The sequence below is a fragment of the Antennarius striatus genome, chromosome 19 (genome assembly GCF_040054535.1).
Source record: "Antennarius striatus isolate MH-2024 chromosome 19, ASM4005453v1, whole genome shotgun sequence".
Lineage (NCBI taxonomy): Eukaryota > Metazoa > Chordata > Actinopteri > Lophiiformes > Antennariidae > Antennarius > Antennarius striatus.
The window spans coordinates 11,500,612-11,516,992 of NC_090794.1; the positions used below are offsets into that span (position 1 = coordinate 11,500,612).

General features: G+C 40.4%; 1 protein-coding gene and 1 non-coding gene across 2 annotated transcripts; both read right to left on the reverse strand.

Annotated features, from left to right (window-relative positions):
• Positions 1 to 715: 715 nt before the first annotated feature.
• LOC137613646 (terminal nucleotidyltransferase 5A-like) lies at positions 716 to 3,905 on the reverse strand. Its single transcript, XM_068343025.1, has 2 exons — positions 2,875 to 3,905; positions 716 to 2,122 (listed from the first exon to the last, which is right to left on the reverse strand). Exons 1-2 carry the CDS (start codon positions 3,286 to 3,288, stop codon positions 1,307 to 1,309), a joined length of 1,230 nt encoding a protein of 409 aa, XP_068199126.1. The 5' UTR covers positions 3,289 to 3,905; the 3' UTR covers positions 716 to 1,306.
• Positions 3,906 to 15,550: 11,645 nt separating this feature from the next.
• On the reverse strand, positions 15,551 to 15,644 carry trnai-uau (transfer RNA isoleucine (anticodon UAU)). Its single transcript has 2 exons — positions 15,607 to 15,644; positions 15,551 to 15,586 (listed from the first exon to the last, which is right to left on the reverse strand). It is a non-coding gene; the product is annotated as a tRNA-Ile (tRNA).
• Between the last annotated feature and the right edge of the window lie 737 nt (positions 15,645 to 16,381).

Genomic DNA, 16,381 nt, shown 5'->3' on the forward strand with positions numbered 1-16,381 from the left:
AGGGCGATGTGTGCTCTGATGTTAGCTTACACAACTAACAAGATAGCAGAGGATGCACATCACGCACCCCTTGCTTAAATGCATTTTGACAAAGGACTTTTGATGAAACTGCATTTTTATATGCACTGTAACAAAATATTCTGAGTAACAAAACCCATTTTCCAGCACTCATCTGTGATTAGATCGCCTCCTCTGTGTAATACTGTATTTTTTTAGATTTCAAGCTATGCACTGGTTTGCAAGAAAACAGCACACATGCAATTTATTCTCTCGCTGCCGAAACCCTTTTTTATTTTTGCACCTTTCTCATGAAGTTGAATGAATTTAACTTTAACTGCATTTTTAATCTGACCTCCCCTCCCCCTCTCTGTACAGATGACACACTGTTACTTCCCCTTTGGTAATCAGGATGTGCGCTCGAACAGCAGGACTGTAGATAAGAGTAGTCTTCAACTAAACATCATCCAAAAAAGAGTTTGTCTGCCTCAATGTCAAGAGCTCACTGCAGGCAAACACACACTTTACACCCTCTATCACCTTAGTAACGTATTTAACTCAATAGTTCTCTACAGTCATCCAGAAAACATCCCTTCCCTTTAGGATTCACCGAGGCACTTGATATTATTTCTTTACAGAAATAAAACATGCATTGTTGTGTTGTTGCTTTTTCCTTTAAATTTAGATAGAGTATCAAAGTTGGATTTGTAAACAAAAATCCAGTTCCTCATTTTATTTCATGTCTGAAAAGTTTTGTGCGTGTGCGCACACACACACACACACACACACACACACACACACATACACACACGCACACACACAGTCAGAAGGTTACTTTGACATGAATCAGTATCTTCATCACATCCTGTTTCTTCTGCTACCCTCTGAGTCCATTTGCCAGTTTGTCTTGGTTTTCAAATGTGAATATTATACATGCTCCTCATGTGACATAAAAGAAAAGAAAAATACTGTCTTATCGGGGTTTGTGGTCAGTCTGAGGCTGAGCTGAATCGATGCGGTCATGAGCGAGTGCCATAAATGATGGGTCAGCCTCTTTCGGTTGCAGCTCTCCGTCTGTGTCCATGCTGTCATTTCCTACACTGGGGAAAAGGTTTCCTGTCCCACTGCCACAATCCAGGCTGATCATTTCCTCCTTCATTCCTCTACTCTTCTCTCACTGTCTCCGAGTTGGTATCATGACTTTCCCACTCTCCCTAAATTTCCCAAGCCTCAAGGAAGAAAAAATGATCTTTTCCTCCAGTAAAGGAGGCATGACAACTGCCAGTTTGCACCTGCAGGGTGCACAAATTTAGTTACAGGGCAACCAGGTGGCGTACATGGGATGTTGTGGAGGGGTAAGGTAATGCTGAGGTGGTGAGGGACAACAGGGGTAGAGGGGCTGAACCTGCGCAACGTAGTAGTTGCTGAAGTTGCTATCTGCAACATAAGGAGCCGGCTGGTAGAAGCAAGTGACGTTGGCGGCGTTGGGGATGGCGTTCTGCTTGGCCAGGATCTGCAGCGCCAGTGAGGAGATGAGGTTGAGCGTTTGACGCCTCTCGTGGCCCATAAGGCACACCGTGCTCTCCTGCACCACTTCATACAGGGTGGCCAGATAGTCGTACTTCCTGTCCTCCAGGTCGACCAAATGATTTTGCAGATACGACTCCAGCTTCCTCCGCTGCTCGCTGACATCTGAGAAGTCTATAAAAAAGCGGGAGCACATGTAGCGCTGCAGCAGCTTCATCTCGCTGTCAGAAGCCGCACGGAAACCCCGCACCAGCAGGTGACAGTACTTTAGCAAACCGCCTCCTCTGATCTCCTCAGGGCTCCTCGTGCAGATGAGGCGCCTGCGCAGGTGATCGAGGGCGGTGGGGAAGTCGCCGTACACGCTCTCCCCCAGGATTGTGGGATGGAAAGTGGCGGCCATGGGGTGCTCTGAGCACTCGTAAAACAGAAGAAGGGAGTCCAAGCGGATTTGGAAAGAGTCTACGCTGAACTCAAACTGGCGGCGTAGAGAGTCCACAAACTTGAGCTCCACATTCTTACCATGATTGTTGGAGAGGGAGATGAGGCTCCAACGATCAGAGTCGTTGCACACCTTCACCATTTTTTGCACGTAAGCCTCCTATAAAAAAAACCAAACATGTGGTGTTAACACAGAAGGAAAATAAAGAAATACTTACAATATGAATTTAGGTCTAATGCATCTCATGATTGTTCAAAGCTTAAGTCAGTGCTGCTGTTCGTCGGTTTAAACCTCTACTGCTATGCTCATGAATCTGAACATGCAGACTCATTGAGTTAACCACAATAAAAACATTTTAATTGACATACGCTACTTACAAAGAGCCATTCTACTCCAGGTGGTTCGGTTTCTTTATTGAGTTACGAAGGTCAAGAGAAAATAACAGAGTTTTGGTATTATGGAAGGCCTGCTTCCTAAAATCCTCCTCCTCTCATTTCCCTCTTTCACATCAGCAATGTCGTGCTACTTCTATTTTGTTTAAACCCACTACAGCTCGTCGTCAGAGAACCCACGGTGGGTCTCACTATAATCATGTCTGCTTTTGAACCACCAGTAGCCCGGTATCCCACCTGATCCAGGTAAATGAGGGCTGACACATTAATATGATCTCCAATTGGATTAGATGGAACCAACCTTTTCACTCCAGGCACGTACAACCTGCATGTGTGTATTCAGGACAGATCTTTACCTTCAAACACTGATAAGATTTTTTCTAATTTAGTTGCATATCCAAACCAAAAAATTGTGGTTTACCCGAACATCACTGACTGTCGGTAGAATAAACAAGAATTCTGCTTTCTAAATAAAATTATTGATGTATTAGGGTCATATTTTATAAGTGTGTATAATACCTTTAAGGTCATTGGGGTGATCTTTTCTTTATTTACTGCCTCCGGCAAGAAGTCCAGAAGAGAATCCAAAACTATATCTTTAACGATCTGAAACTCCATCTCTCCTTTCAATTCGGCGCAAAATATCAAGTCCAGGTCTTTCCATCCCAGCCCGCTGTCCTCATGCAGGACGTGACTGGCAGCTGATCCGTTCAATCGCACCTCGCGAACATGAATCCGCTTCTCCTCCAATCTGCTCCGGACCACCTTCACGATATCCCGCGGCTTCACCTCCAGAGTGGGGAAGCTCCACCGGCCGTGGATGGGGATGGAGCCGGTGAGGATGGAGTCCAGCCGCTGCACTTGCTCCCAGTTGAGCACGCTGAGGTTGATGCTGTCCCCGTCAGGCGGAGAAGGGTCAACTTTCTCCTCCATGTTGAGAGGAGGTACAAAAGATAGACTTAAACCGACTAAACGTCACCCTAACCCCTGGAATAGTGGTATTATTTAGCTGTGATTCTAAATTCAATTAAACGTTCAAAATAAATGTCTGTCATAGAAAGTCATGACTCCTGAAAGTCAGAACTACTTGGGCGGTGTTCTGCTCGTCGTACTTCTTGCATTAAATCTGCAGTCCAGACAACTTGGAGCCATGAGTTTTCTCAGTCACTGTCCAGCATCCGCTCGTCGTTGCGCGCTGCGCGCTCCGCTCCGGCACCGTCTCCAAACTCTGGAAACTCCCCGCAGACAACTGTAAAAGCTCAAAGTTACGAAGTCAGCTTCTCATTACGTCCCTGTGTCTCGCTGACTCGTCCATCTCATCTGTGAGAACGTTTCATCCACGACGGAGGATTTTCTTGTCTTCTTAGACTTCGATTTTTACGCGCGCCCTTGTTGCGTAACATCAAATCAGCACGGCATTTGAAGACTTTGCGCACACACCTACTTCCAGGTGTCTTGACTCCTTCCCCCTCACATTTTGGATGGTTTTTTTTTGCGTGCTGATACTGCGCGATGTCGCAGAGGTCTCACTCCACAGCTGCTGGAGGCGCAGTGATCAGTGCGCTTCCCGTCTGAGGCGCTGGGGCGGGTCCGTGTGATTGACAATCCACACCTACTAATAGCAGCCTCAGCTTCCCGCTGTTACTTTGAGTGGCTACAAGTCCACAGACTGAGGAACGTTATGAGAATGGGCGTTGCGAGAGCAAGACAGATTGAATCCAATGCTAAAGTCGAAACTGTCGACTTGGGTCGAATTCTTCCAACCGTTTCACTGAGAACGCACTCAGTAAGGCAGTCATATTGCCAACATATAGTTTTTATTTTTTTTGTTTGTAATGATGAAAAGCTTTACATCTTATTTTGACAAGAAGTAATTTCAAAAGTAGCACTATTGATAGTTTTTTGACCATCCTTCATCCGAGTCATCTGCGGTCAGGGAATCTCACACTCTCAAATTCTGAACACTGAGTCTGTTATAATTCGCTCTGGATAATATTATCTCAAATCCAAAAAAATATGACCGTCTTCTACTGCTTAGATTTCAGTTACATGAACGCAAACTTTCGTGGACATGCGCGCACACACATACACGCACGTACGCACACACACACACACACACCCGTCGCCCTCAAAGGAGTGTTTGTGACTTGTCAATCATCAGCATCCTGCAGCAATTTGCCTGCAGCACCTTTTTAATTTCTTATTTCACCAACCTGATTGAAAATCACTCATGAAAATATGTAACCATGATGTAAAGGTTCAGAGATACCACTTTAATGCAGAGTTTAAATAAATCCATTGGTTATTAACGTCTCTGATATAGTTTAAGGTGTCTCAGTATTCAGGGTGTAGGCCTTGTCTGTCTATAGGTTAGTAGTGACGATGAACCGCTGCAGATCTTGGCTCATATGTCTGCGTCACTGCAGACGAGCCCATAAACCAGCTTACTACAGATTAGCCTGTATGTGCAGTGACACACACATTCCCACAGACGCACACAGTCATGCGCACAAAGACAAATACATATAACGCACATTTCAGGCAATTTCACTCTGCATCATTCTCCATGCCTGCAATGAGGCTGGGATTTTAGAAATGTGAGGTTATAATTGCAACATCCAGCAGATGTTGTAGATTTGTACTTTTTTTTTTTTTTGAATAACTGACTAAACATCCAGATTTCTCATTTACATCTACCCCAGATATCTGTGAGTCACATTATGGGGTAAGCCACTGCGGGAGACGTTTCTGGAAATGCTTCTTTTTGGAACCATTTAAAAAGCACCAGCTTTGGAATTCTACATGTTGTTCCGTGTGTTTTAAAGTTCAAAACTGAAATGGAGAAAACTGAAATGAAAAAAAAAAGATTTTTGTGCAACACAAATTCTGATTTTTGTCATTTACAGACAATTTTGCACTGATATTTCCATGTTAAAGACGATGTATATCTGTGGCCTTCCCCATTCACTAGCAGGCTCAGGGTCAGGCTCTCTGCATGGGATGCTGACTAGAAGCAGCTACTTACGTGACCTCTGACTCGTCAAGTGGATGACGCCAGCTTGGTTTCCGATGTCTGACGGCATCAGAGGATTGACAAGGGTATTTTAGACAGACCCCTTGACAGGCGGCCACATCGGGAAACCAATTTGTGTGTGTGTGTGTGTGTGTGTGTGTGTGTGTGTGTGTGTGCGTGTGCATGTGTGTGTGTGCATGTATATGAGTGTGTGTATATGCTTTGACACAATATATATATATATGTATATATATATATATATATATATATATATATGTATATATATATATATATATATATATATATATATATATATATATATATATATATATATATATATATATATACACCAAGATGTTCACGTGTGTATTGTGACCATGCATATTGCCCTTTCCTAGGTTCTTCTTTGTGATGTTTGCTATTTGATTTGACCCCACATTCAAGCCGTACACCTCTGCTGTGTGATGTAATGTGATCTCTCATTGTCCCTCTCCTTCTTGACCCTCTCTTTCTTTTTGGCCCATCCTCTTTTCCATCTCCTTTTTCACCATTCCTACATGTGGAAGTTCATTAAGAGATTACAGTGAGCCTGTTAGCCAGACGTACCTCTGGTGTCTTCTTTGTCTGCCCTACTCACGTCTACTTCATTCTTTTATTGAGGTTTCCTTTTTCCTAGCTCTGTCTTCTAGTTTCAATCAAGTCACACAATGTACACAGCCCATCTTTGTATTTCATGCCACTGTAATCTTTTACTGTTGATAAGGAAACTGCTGGTTCAGCCTACCAAGCACTAGCACTGGAAAAACTTAGCAATGGACTTTTGTGGATTTACTTCAACCTACTGGTTTTGTTGGATCGGCTGCATAAGTCTAACCACCATGATTCACAACCGAATCAAATTCACCTCCTGTCCTAGACAACATAAAACTTCCTACGCTTTTTTTCTCTGCTGTTTCTTTGTTCTCTATGAATATAGCCACAAGAGAGCACAAGCCAGTGTCTTATTGTTCCGGTCCCAAGCCTGGATAAATACAGAGGGTTGTGTCAGGAAGGGCATCCGACGTAAAACTTTTGCCAAATCAAAAATGCGAATCAAATCTATTAATTATGACAGGAAAAGGTAGAGAGTGTCTTCGCTCTCTTTGGGTGCTTTTATTTAAACATATAAAATGTTTTTCATTATTTGATTAAATTTTAAGTTGGAAACATTTTGTGTGTGTCCTGCACATCGATCTACAGTTATGTTATCAGAATGAGGAGCTTTGCTGGTTTTCATACTGTCAGACACATACATTTACAGGGGTTAATACCATGATATGCATATTGTCGTTGAGCCCATCTACCCCATTTCCCTATGATGGTTATACAATAGATTTAAAGGATATTGGAGCTAATGACCCTATCCAGAAAATCCAAGAGTGTCCAAGAAAAGACATACTTCAAAAGCATCAGTTTTAACCCTGACCCCAACAGGAGATACTTGTTGAAGCCAATCAACCTTGGAGAACATATTTATGAATGTAAGCCACCACTAAAGTCTTCCACAGCCTATAATGAGATTCACTGACATGCCCTGCACCGTAAAGCTGTGCTGCAGCACCTGTAGCCGTCGTCTAGACGAGGAGTTTGCTCATGACAGATATAAACTACAAGACTATTACAATTGAAAGTGCATCTAATCTAATGTTGTCATTTTAAATAAAAGTAAAATAAGCCAGAAGTAAGTACAGACAGCAGTCACAATTTGGAAATGTTTTAATCTTTGAGCTACTTCCATATTAATTCCAAAACTAAATCGAGGTTTCTTCATTAAAACAACAACATTAACCACATGGTTGATTTCTTTCCTGGTCATGACTGATACAAGCAAACTACTGTGTTAAAATAAACAGGAAGTGAATCTCTCTATCTGTGACTCAGCTTCCTGTATGATACTTTGGTTGGAAATATTAAGGTCATTCTGGTAGTCTGTGTCGATCTCTGTTTGATATGAAAAATAGAGGTGAGGTGCACACATAGTAATATTAATTTACTACTGGCTGCGACTGAAAATTACTTGTAAGCAGTAATACAAATTTCATGAAGGAGTTCTTGTTAGTGATCACCGTTCATTTATAATATCAGAGCTTGATATACAAGACTAGAGCCCCAGCGTGTTTCACAAGGTATAAACACAAACAAAACAAATTGTTTGCATATTAAAACGGGAAAAGTACTTTTATTCCCCCAAACGGTTAACGCTGCCATGCATAGATGCAATCAGTGATGGGAAACAATAATATAGACATACAGTATATTCTTGCAGCACATTACTGCTATGTCTTAGAAAACAGATGGCAAGTAAGAGGAGAATTATTACAGTAGATAATTTTTGCTGTATCTAAAATACAACAGATGGATCCTTTATTTTCATTAGAGTTACCCCCACCTCCCTGTTCGAACCCCCTGAATCCTCTCAACAAACACTCAGGCAGCAGTGAGGTGCTACAGTGGCATCTGCTGGATTCCATCAAACAAGTCTCTGCAGTGAAATGACTGCAATTTCTTTCCTTCAGCTTTCCCGAACATATCGCTAGATGGCGCTGTTTCCATACACCTGACACATGTGAGTTAATAAAGTGGGCTTCCCCTTTCCCTCTCTTGTAAATCTCATTTTCCCACATTTCATCCCACACTCAAATTATAGCACATGTATTTTTACAGCTGTGTTTGGCAAATAGTGTCATCCAAGAGTCAAATTAATTCATTTTTAAATTTAATTTGATGTATTATGACTCTTGTATGCAGTCAAAAAATACATGCAGCAATAACAAAATAACCACAATAATTTCTAAGTACCTCCAGTTCTCATTCTCCTCATGAATGCTGGGAGTGATTTAGGATGAGACGCAGCCATTGTTCTGTTCAGAATAATGCTGACATTCACAATATTGTTTTGTTGGAAAGCTCTGGTCTTGGGATTGATTTGAATGCACAATTGTACAAACTCAAGGGAACTAGTCAGTTTTATTTCTCTATTTTTGAAAGTGATACCATTCTTGTAGCCATGGAAACAGCTCATAATCATCTGTTTTGGTGACTGAATGGGATGCCTCCAGTGATTATTTGCAGGTGCAGATGTGGTCACATAAAGAAGGCCTTTGATGTGTGTGTGTGTGTGTGTGTGAGTCCATGTAAAAAGTTGTATGTTATTGAAATCACATTATAGACTATAAATTCTACATGTGTACATGCAAACTGGGTGAAAGATAACATTCCTACAATACAGCGCCTCCACATCTGCAGCCTGTTAGTAAAACATTCCCCGCCTCAGCCTATGCCTCGTTGAAAATAAAAACACAACAAAACACACATGCGGAGCCTCACCCTCTTGTTTACAGCAATCTGTTGGCTCACTTGATATGCATAAGCATACGACATGATGAAATTAATTTATATCAGATTAGGTTAAGACTGTTTCGTTGTGGGACAAAAGAGGATCTTATTGTAGGATGTTGAAGGAAATCCCCCACAGCTTTGTTCGATGAAGTTCTGCAGATGCTGCAGCTGCAGGTGGCAAAAATATTGTATTTGGCGCAAAAAAGAGGAGAGCACCCCTCCACCAGTTGCATCTTGACGTCTGCTAGACGATGACGTTAGGTGATTTAGAGGTGAGGTGTTCGTGAAGGTCTCTGATGAAGATTCCAATCCAATCCAATCCAAACTTTATTTCTTGAGCACTTTACCACAACCGCAGCCGACCAAAGTGCTGTACAGGCGAATGAATAAAAAAGAACAAACATTATAGATAAAAGACAAAACGGCTCAAATATTATAAGTAAAGTTAATCAACTAAAAACACAAAACATAAAATATGGATAAAAACAAAAGCAAATAATCAGAGCAATAAAAAGTAAGATAAAAAAGATAAGACAAAATAAAATCTGGTGTCTATCTAGATGTTAAAAGCCAAGGAGAAGAGGTAGGTCTTCACACGAGATGTAAAAACAGACAGAGAAAAGGCCTGTCTGATTTGCTGAGGCAGATTATTCCACAATTTGGGTGCCACAACAGCAAAGATTGGGATAAATAAGAAAGAGAACAGTGGAATAAAGTGATTGAAACTGTTTGGATGAGTTGAACATCAGGGAAGAGAGAAAAGAAGCAGTGGAAGCATTAAAAGCAGAAGTGGATAAATGAAGAATGCTGCCTCAAGTCCCAGAGGACGACATCATCGACTCATCCCGCCAACTGGGTCAGTCCAAGCTTTTTAGGGTCACACAGTTTTCTCCATTCACCTCACACGATAACGCCATCTTTCTCAGGCCAGTTTCTCCTGCCGGCTGATGCATTCTTTTGAATTTTATTGAAGCTTTTTCTTAATTTTCTTCTCTCCTGGAGCAAATTCTTAGCTCCTGCCTGCACATCTTCTCGTTGGGAAATTCATTTCAGTGAACCATTCGTGTATTAATTGAATCAGCAAATAATGTGATGAACGAAACATCCTAAACATCTGGGTCTGGTGCGGATTTAAGAACCTAAAATCACAGACAGATGGTATATTATCCTCAGATTGTTAACATTACATTGAGACAAGTGAATGAAGTAAAAACAATATTCATTAATTAACCTGTCAAAATGTTTGGCCTCTGGACTTGTCAGCCATATCATGATTGAAGGGCGTCTGTCTTAAACAGCAGTAGAATTCATCATGGGGCTGATTTAATATGGTTGTCTTGACGGAGACTTCCCTCTGCATTTCTTCATCAAGCACTTCTCACATTATTTCTCAACTGTTTGCTGATGAAATATCTGAATCAAACCAGCACAATATCAAAAAATGATATCATTTTACAATCATCCCACAGCTGCTTTTCTGCCTCGTGGGTTATGGGTGTTGCTATCCCAGTTTGCTATGGATAAGAGGTGGGGTACACCCTAAACATTTGTCAGTGCATCACAGAGTCAAAGATAGACCGCCAACCACTCATCTTTTCACCTAAATTGCATATTTTTTGGAGGTGAGGGAAACCTGTACACCATGGAGAGAACCCACGCAGACATGGGGAGAACACGCAAACTCCACACAGAAAGAAATTGCTCGTGGAACGTTCTTGCTATGAGGCGACAGCGCTACCCACTGCACCACCAAACTGCTCTGTGCATGACTGTTGAAGCAAAATAAGGTCACCAAGAGACATTTGTGTCGGACCCCTGACAGTTAATGAGTGGTTTTCAAATGTAGTCTCATAGATAACGATAATGTGACAAACAGTCATTTATGAATGCTCATAAATGTGAAAAATTCTATTTTGAAGTATCCTTCAAAGATCCTTCTAACCATGGGGACGCTTTCTGCATGGAGCGCAATAGTAAAAGAAAAGTTGATCGAGGTTCACATTGTTTTGTTACTTAATAAAATGAATGTGAGTCAATGAACACTTTGAATGGTTAGCTCTAACTATGTCAAATTCATCGTGTCATAGACAGCAAAACAAGGATTGGCTGGGAAAAGTGCTCATGCAGGTTGTGCAACATTAGCTCAAGCTGTCACCACGAGAAACAACTTCAATCTTTCTATTGGAAACATTTAATAGTCATGGCATCCACCCGTCTATCCATCATTCCATTCATCCGTGCATCCTTGGCATTTTTGTTGTTTACTTCACAGCAACTGTGTCTTTGTTGGTGTTCTTCAGATCAGTACTAAACTTTGTTCTGGCCAACTAACCATCAACAGCTTTCAACGATCCCTTAAACTTCCCAATCAGCTCTTCGGCCCTTTGAACCTTTTCAAGAATTAGATTTTATTGGACTGGATTCTTGGATGTTGCCTCATAAATACTTTCTGTGTTATTATAATCAGAGCCGTTCTTGATCAGAGCTGAGAAGAAATTACAATTCAAGATGGAATAGGAGAGTGTGTGTTTGTGCGCTAATAACTTTGTGTGTATGTGTGTGTGTGTGTGTGTGTGTGTGTGTGTGTGTCTGGTAAATAAATGGCATCGCCTTATATGAAGAAAGTCTGTCACGCTTCTTATAAAGCTTGCAGATTGAGCCCAAAAACACGACAGTAAAGTAGGCAGATGCAGAATCGAGTTCAGAATTCCAGGCAATCAGTACAAACAGGCAAACAAACCCAACAAGGAGCAGACAACAGTCTGAACCAGTACAAGATATTAGGCGGGAAACAGGAATGCCAGAAAGTAGGATGAACACTAACAGTCTAGCAGGAGCTGAGGGCTGAACAGATTATATAGGGCGGAGATTGACTGGGAAATGGGTTACAGTTGACTGAAGAGATGAAGGTGATGAACATGATGGAGTGCAGGGAAGTGGAGAATTCTCTGAAATGACAAGAGATATTATTGCAGGATAACAATCTAAATGAGTATTAAAAATAGACTTAACTGCTGACAGAAGTCATGACAACAGCGATATCTTCCCTTGATTCAAACACAACCCCTTTTCTGTTTGCAGTCATTTAAAGTCAATTACGGTACTTTTTTTAAGCTATCAAACTGTGTCATGCTACAAAGCTGTTAATGCAACAGGCAGCGCACTGAGCAGTGGAGTTTTGGTTCTTATCAGTCCGGAAGAATCAAATCAAACCAAACTATGCTGCCAGTTTGATAATTTATTTATTTTCTAAAATGCAATACTGTATAGGGAACATTCAAATGTTTGATTAAGACCAACATCTTAGTTTTATGTCAGCTAATTATCCTGTATTTTTCTCACCATAGGACTTCGCGTTAGATCGCGTATGTGTCAGCATACAACACAACAAAACATCGTGTGTTGTCTTTCCTGATTTCATTTTTTCACTTACCTTTTTTTTTTTAGTTCACATTCCACACACAGATATCCATATAGACACTGACCCTTTATTCATTTTAGTCAGTGAACGAAGTTGTGGCGCAGTGAGCAAAGAAAATCACACAAGCGGGTGACTGTATATAAATAAATAAATAAAATATATAAATGAGGGAAAAGAGACAAGTTATTTCACCTCAAGAATATCTGAAATTATAAAATAAAATATAAAATCATAAGATATGTTGAATTTAGATCTACTAATCAAACATTCAAAGTTTGACATCAGTTGAATCATGAAAGTATTTTTCCAGTCTACAAATGTTTCCTAATCAGAAAATTAATGGGTGATGAACCGAAGTGGCTGAGAGAAGGACGGTAGACACACGAAGCAAAGGTCATACAACCCAAGAACAAAACCAAGTGGTCTCTTACAGTAAGCAGCTGCTGTGCAAACAGATGGAAACAGATGAGATAAATGTGCAATAAAGGGTTAAGATTTATTGATTTAAGGTTATGTCATCATTTGGTATGAAGTCTGTGCTGTCAAGCAGTCTCCCACTGTCTCACATACATAGTTAGTAGAAATGTGTGACATGTGGCAGTAATTTGAATAATTGAAATTAAATTGAATAACAACATTTAAACAGAAGTTGGTTGAAAGGTTTGACCATGAAGCTTGTGTTTATTATTTGCGTTTATTATTCATTATTATTCAGCTTCATCATCTAGTAAGCTTTGTATCTGACGTGAAATAACTACATCCTTGAATTGCAGTGATGCATGTCTGGCATATAATGGAAGATACGAGTGGGTTTCAGTTCTAAAGGCACTGGATCCTTTTTCTTTTCTCAACAAAATTCATGATCGTAACTTAAAACAAAATTCAGTTTAATAAGGTGGCAGATATCCCATAAAAAACATTGGCCATGTGTGTCCAAAAAATGGTGTCACTGGTAAACTTTTCTTTATTTGTTGTTGGTCTGGACATATTTTTCATGGAATAACTAGTACAGATGCTGTTAATATAATGGATCAATTTTATTTGCCAAGATGTCAGATGTTATAATTACACCAAGACTGTGAATCCCTTGCCGATCATTTTTAGCTCCAGAGAAACACGGACTCAATTAAAGGCCCATTTAAACAGAGTTAGGTTAAATAAATAACCCATAACTGCAGTTATTATTTATTACTTTCTTTAGGGCTCAGTCGACTTGTTCACCTTTTAGCATGCATAGAGACATTATTGCATGCTTTTGGACATTACATTGTCCACATGTGTGCAATCACCTGAATATGACAACCACATGTGACGATTGAACAAATCATTCTGAAATAATGAGCAGAATATGCTCCTAAAACAGCCTCCACTCTTCAGAGACTGCTGTCCACCAGATTTTATAGCTCTAGCGAGGTAGTGCAATGATGCAGAATGATAAGGCCTGGCTTGCAATCACATTCCAGCTCAACCCAAAGGTGTTGGATGTGGTTTAGATCAGAAAGTAAAGTTTCTCCACCCCGAACTGTAAAAACTCAAAGGATCTAGTTTTATGCAAGACATCATTGATGCATTAATGTAGATTCCCCAAACTGCTGCCTCAAAGTTGGACACACAATATGATATAATATTTTTATATCCAGAATTATGATGTTCCATTCGTCTAACTGTCCCTATGCACAATATATATGATACATATTCAAATAGTGCGTATAAAAAGTAGTTATTTATTCAAGAATGGGGGTTTTTACTTTTAAATGCTCCAACAGTTTTTGTACACCATTCAAAGATTAAAAGTGTGTTCTTTTGTAGAATAGTGATCCCAAAAGGAGTTTTTTGTTTGATTTTTGTTTTTTCTCACGGTCAAACAGGCCAAAGCAAACATCATCTTCCCTCTGGTTCTCAGAAGGATGGGCTGCCTCGCTGAAGGATGCTGCAAGAAAACTGGACTATTCCATTTCCTTTTTACTTAATACTCTGAAGCTACTTTTCAACTAATGATGTCTGTGAACTACTAACTCACATAAACTTCCCTGAAATGCTGGTATGAAGACTATATGACTCCGCTGACCCTTTTCAGCTATATTTTTGCCGATGACAGAATGTGCATGACACAGAAAAAATATGGAGGACCGTAGACCTCTTTATGAGACTCTACTGGAGCCGTTCTGCCAATCCAGGCTGAAACACAATTAAAGACACGTTGCGATGCACAGGCACCGCTAATACAGCCTTGTGTCCTGGCTGTGAAAATCATTAGCCCCATCTTTTACATAAGTTCATCTGAAACACCAACTCTCCTTAAATACAGACACACTACAAGAACTCACAGACCTTAAACAGACCTCACCAGTACAATCCTGGATTTTATATATGCAGGACCAGCTTTCTTGTGATTTGTATGTGCAGACATTCATTGTATCAGAACTTTAGGAGCCTCGAACAATGTTACCCATCCCTTATCACCATGGGCCAATCAAAAGTTGTTTGTCTTGGATGTGGCTTTAGATAGAGTAAATGATAGAGTAAACACCAACACAAGATTTAAAACATAAAAATATAATTAAACAGAGCAGTTTAAAATCCCAGCTAAAGCAGAAGAAAATGCTATATTCTATATTTAAACAGTAATTCAAAAATTGATGTCTGTTACAATCAGAAACAATAAATGATACAGAAACGTCTTCAGCTCTATTATAAAAGGTTGACATGTGATGATCTGTTCACTGTAAACATAAACAGTGTTAAAAAAAAAATTCTGAATTTTTGTCATTAGTTTAATCTTATAAGATGTTGTTCAACTCTTTGTCACCCAACTGCAGATGACTAAATCAATCTTGACTACAGGAGGGAATTTGTCACATGTGTTATGAAGTCATTTTCTGCCCTCAGCAGATCAGCCCTGGTTCTAAATGGAGCTTATTCAGCCAGTAGATCGTCAACAGTTTAACAAATGTCAGGTGCTGATCTTGACTAGGTTGTCTGAGGACATCTCTGCAGCAAAAGCAAAATGAGGGAGTTAGAACCTGGCAAGTCAGTGAGGTTACCCCATCGGAACCGTAAAAAAATTTAATGATCAGAGTTACAGTCGCTTTAAACTTTGACTATTTAAAAATGCAACAGCTAGGATGCTGTATGTCCTCCATAATGCAGAGCTTTCTCTTTCAAATGGAAGATTTTGCAGATGTGGCTGGCTGGCACAAAAGGTGAAATCCCATTAAGCTTTAATGTGTTTTCATCTACAGGTTGGAATTTGTAGTACTTCTGTTTTTAGTTATTCTCTTCTGCATCTTAAAGCAGGAGAGACAGAGTGTAGCTTGATGTGCTCTCTGACATTTTCAGATGTGTGCATGTTGTTAAACTCTTTCTGTTGCTAGAGCTAAAATTGCTCCAGGTGAGGCTCGAACTCACAACCTCGGCATCACTCCGCAGGAAACTGTCTTATAAGTACCGCGCGCTGACCGATTGCGCCACTGGAGCCTGTCAGCATAGCCTCACTATCTTGATTAAATAGGGACAGTGCGTATATGTGTATGTTTGTTTATCCTCTATGTGTGACTTATTAGACAAAAAGAAGACAACAAGCCAGATGAGACATGCACTACACTAAACACTAAAGTAGGCAGCTACAAGTCAAGAGAGGAAGCAGCGCTCTACCAAACTTGAGGTCTTCCTTTTAGCCTTTTCTGATCTAATAATATATAAAGTACAGTAACCATCAGTCACTGTAGCTTTTTTGTAATAGAATTAAAAAAGACCAATCCCAGGATTCTATTCTTTGTATCCAGACTGACTAAGAGTCATTTGTTGGTTGAATGCCATGCCCCATGTCCACGACAAGCTCCCACGTTGTGGAATCAGCTCTGGGTCTGTGGTCGAGAGGCAGATACCATCTCTATCTGGTGTGGGTTAGAAACCTTCCTCTTTGATTGGACTTCTAGTTGTTATGCTGCCATAGTTTTATTCTGGTGGGGGTCTCCCCTTACACACTGAGCACCCTCTTCCATGTCTTCTTGCTTCCTTCTTGCTTTTATTTGGTCATTGTTCTACAAGCAGTGGACTGTTATCCAGTTATTTTGTAATATGATCACATTCTAATCATATAAATCCATGTCTACTGATTCTCTGTTTTTCCATCATTCTCATGCTAGTTTCATCTTCTGCAGGTCTTGATGCAAACAACACTTTTCAGCCCACTGGAGGAAGCAGTCATCACC

Excerpts from the sequence above, each read along its gene's own strand:
- LOC137613646 (XM_068343025.1), bottom strand. The coding sequence starts at position 3,288 with ATGGAGGAGAAAGTTGACCCTTCTCCGCCTGACGGGGACAGCATCAAC. Across the intron at positions 2,123-2,874 it reads TCACCCCAATGACCTTAAAG|GAGGCTTACGTGCAAAAAAT; the intron begins GTATTATACACA and ends TTTTTTTTATAG.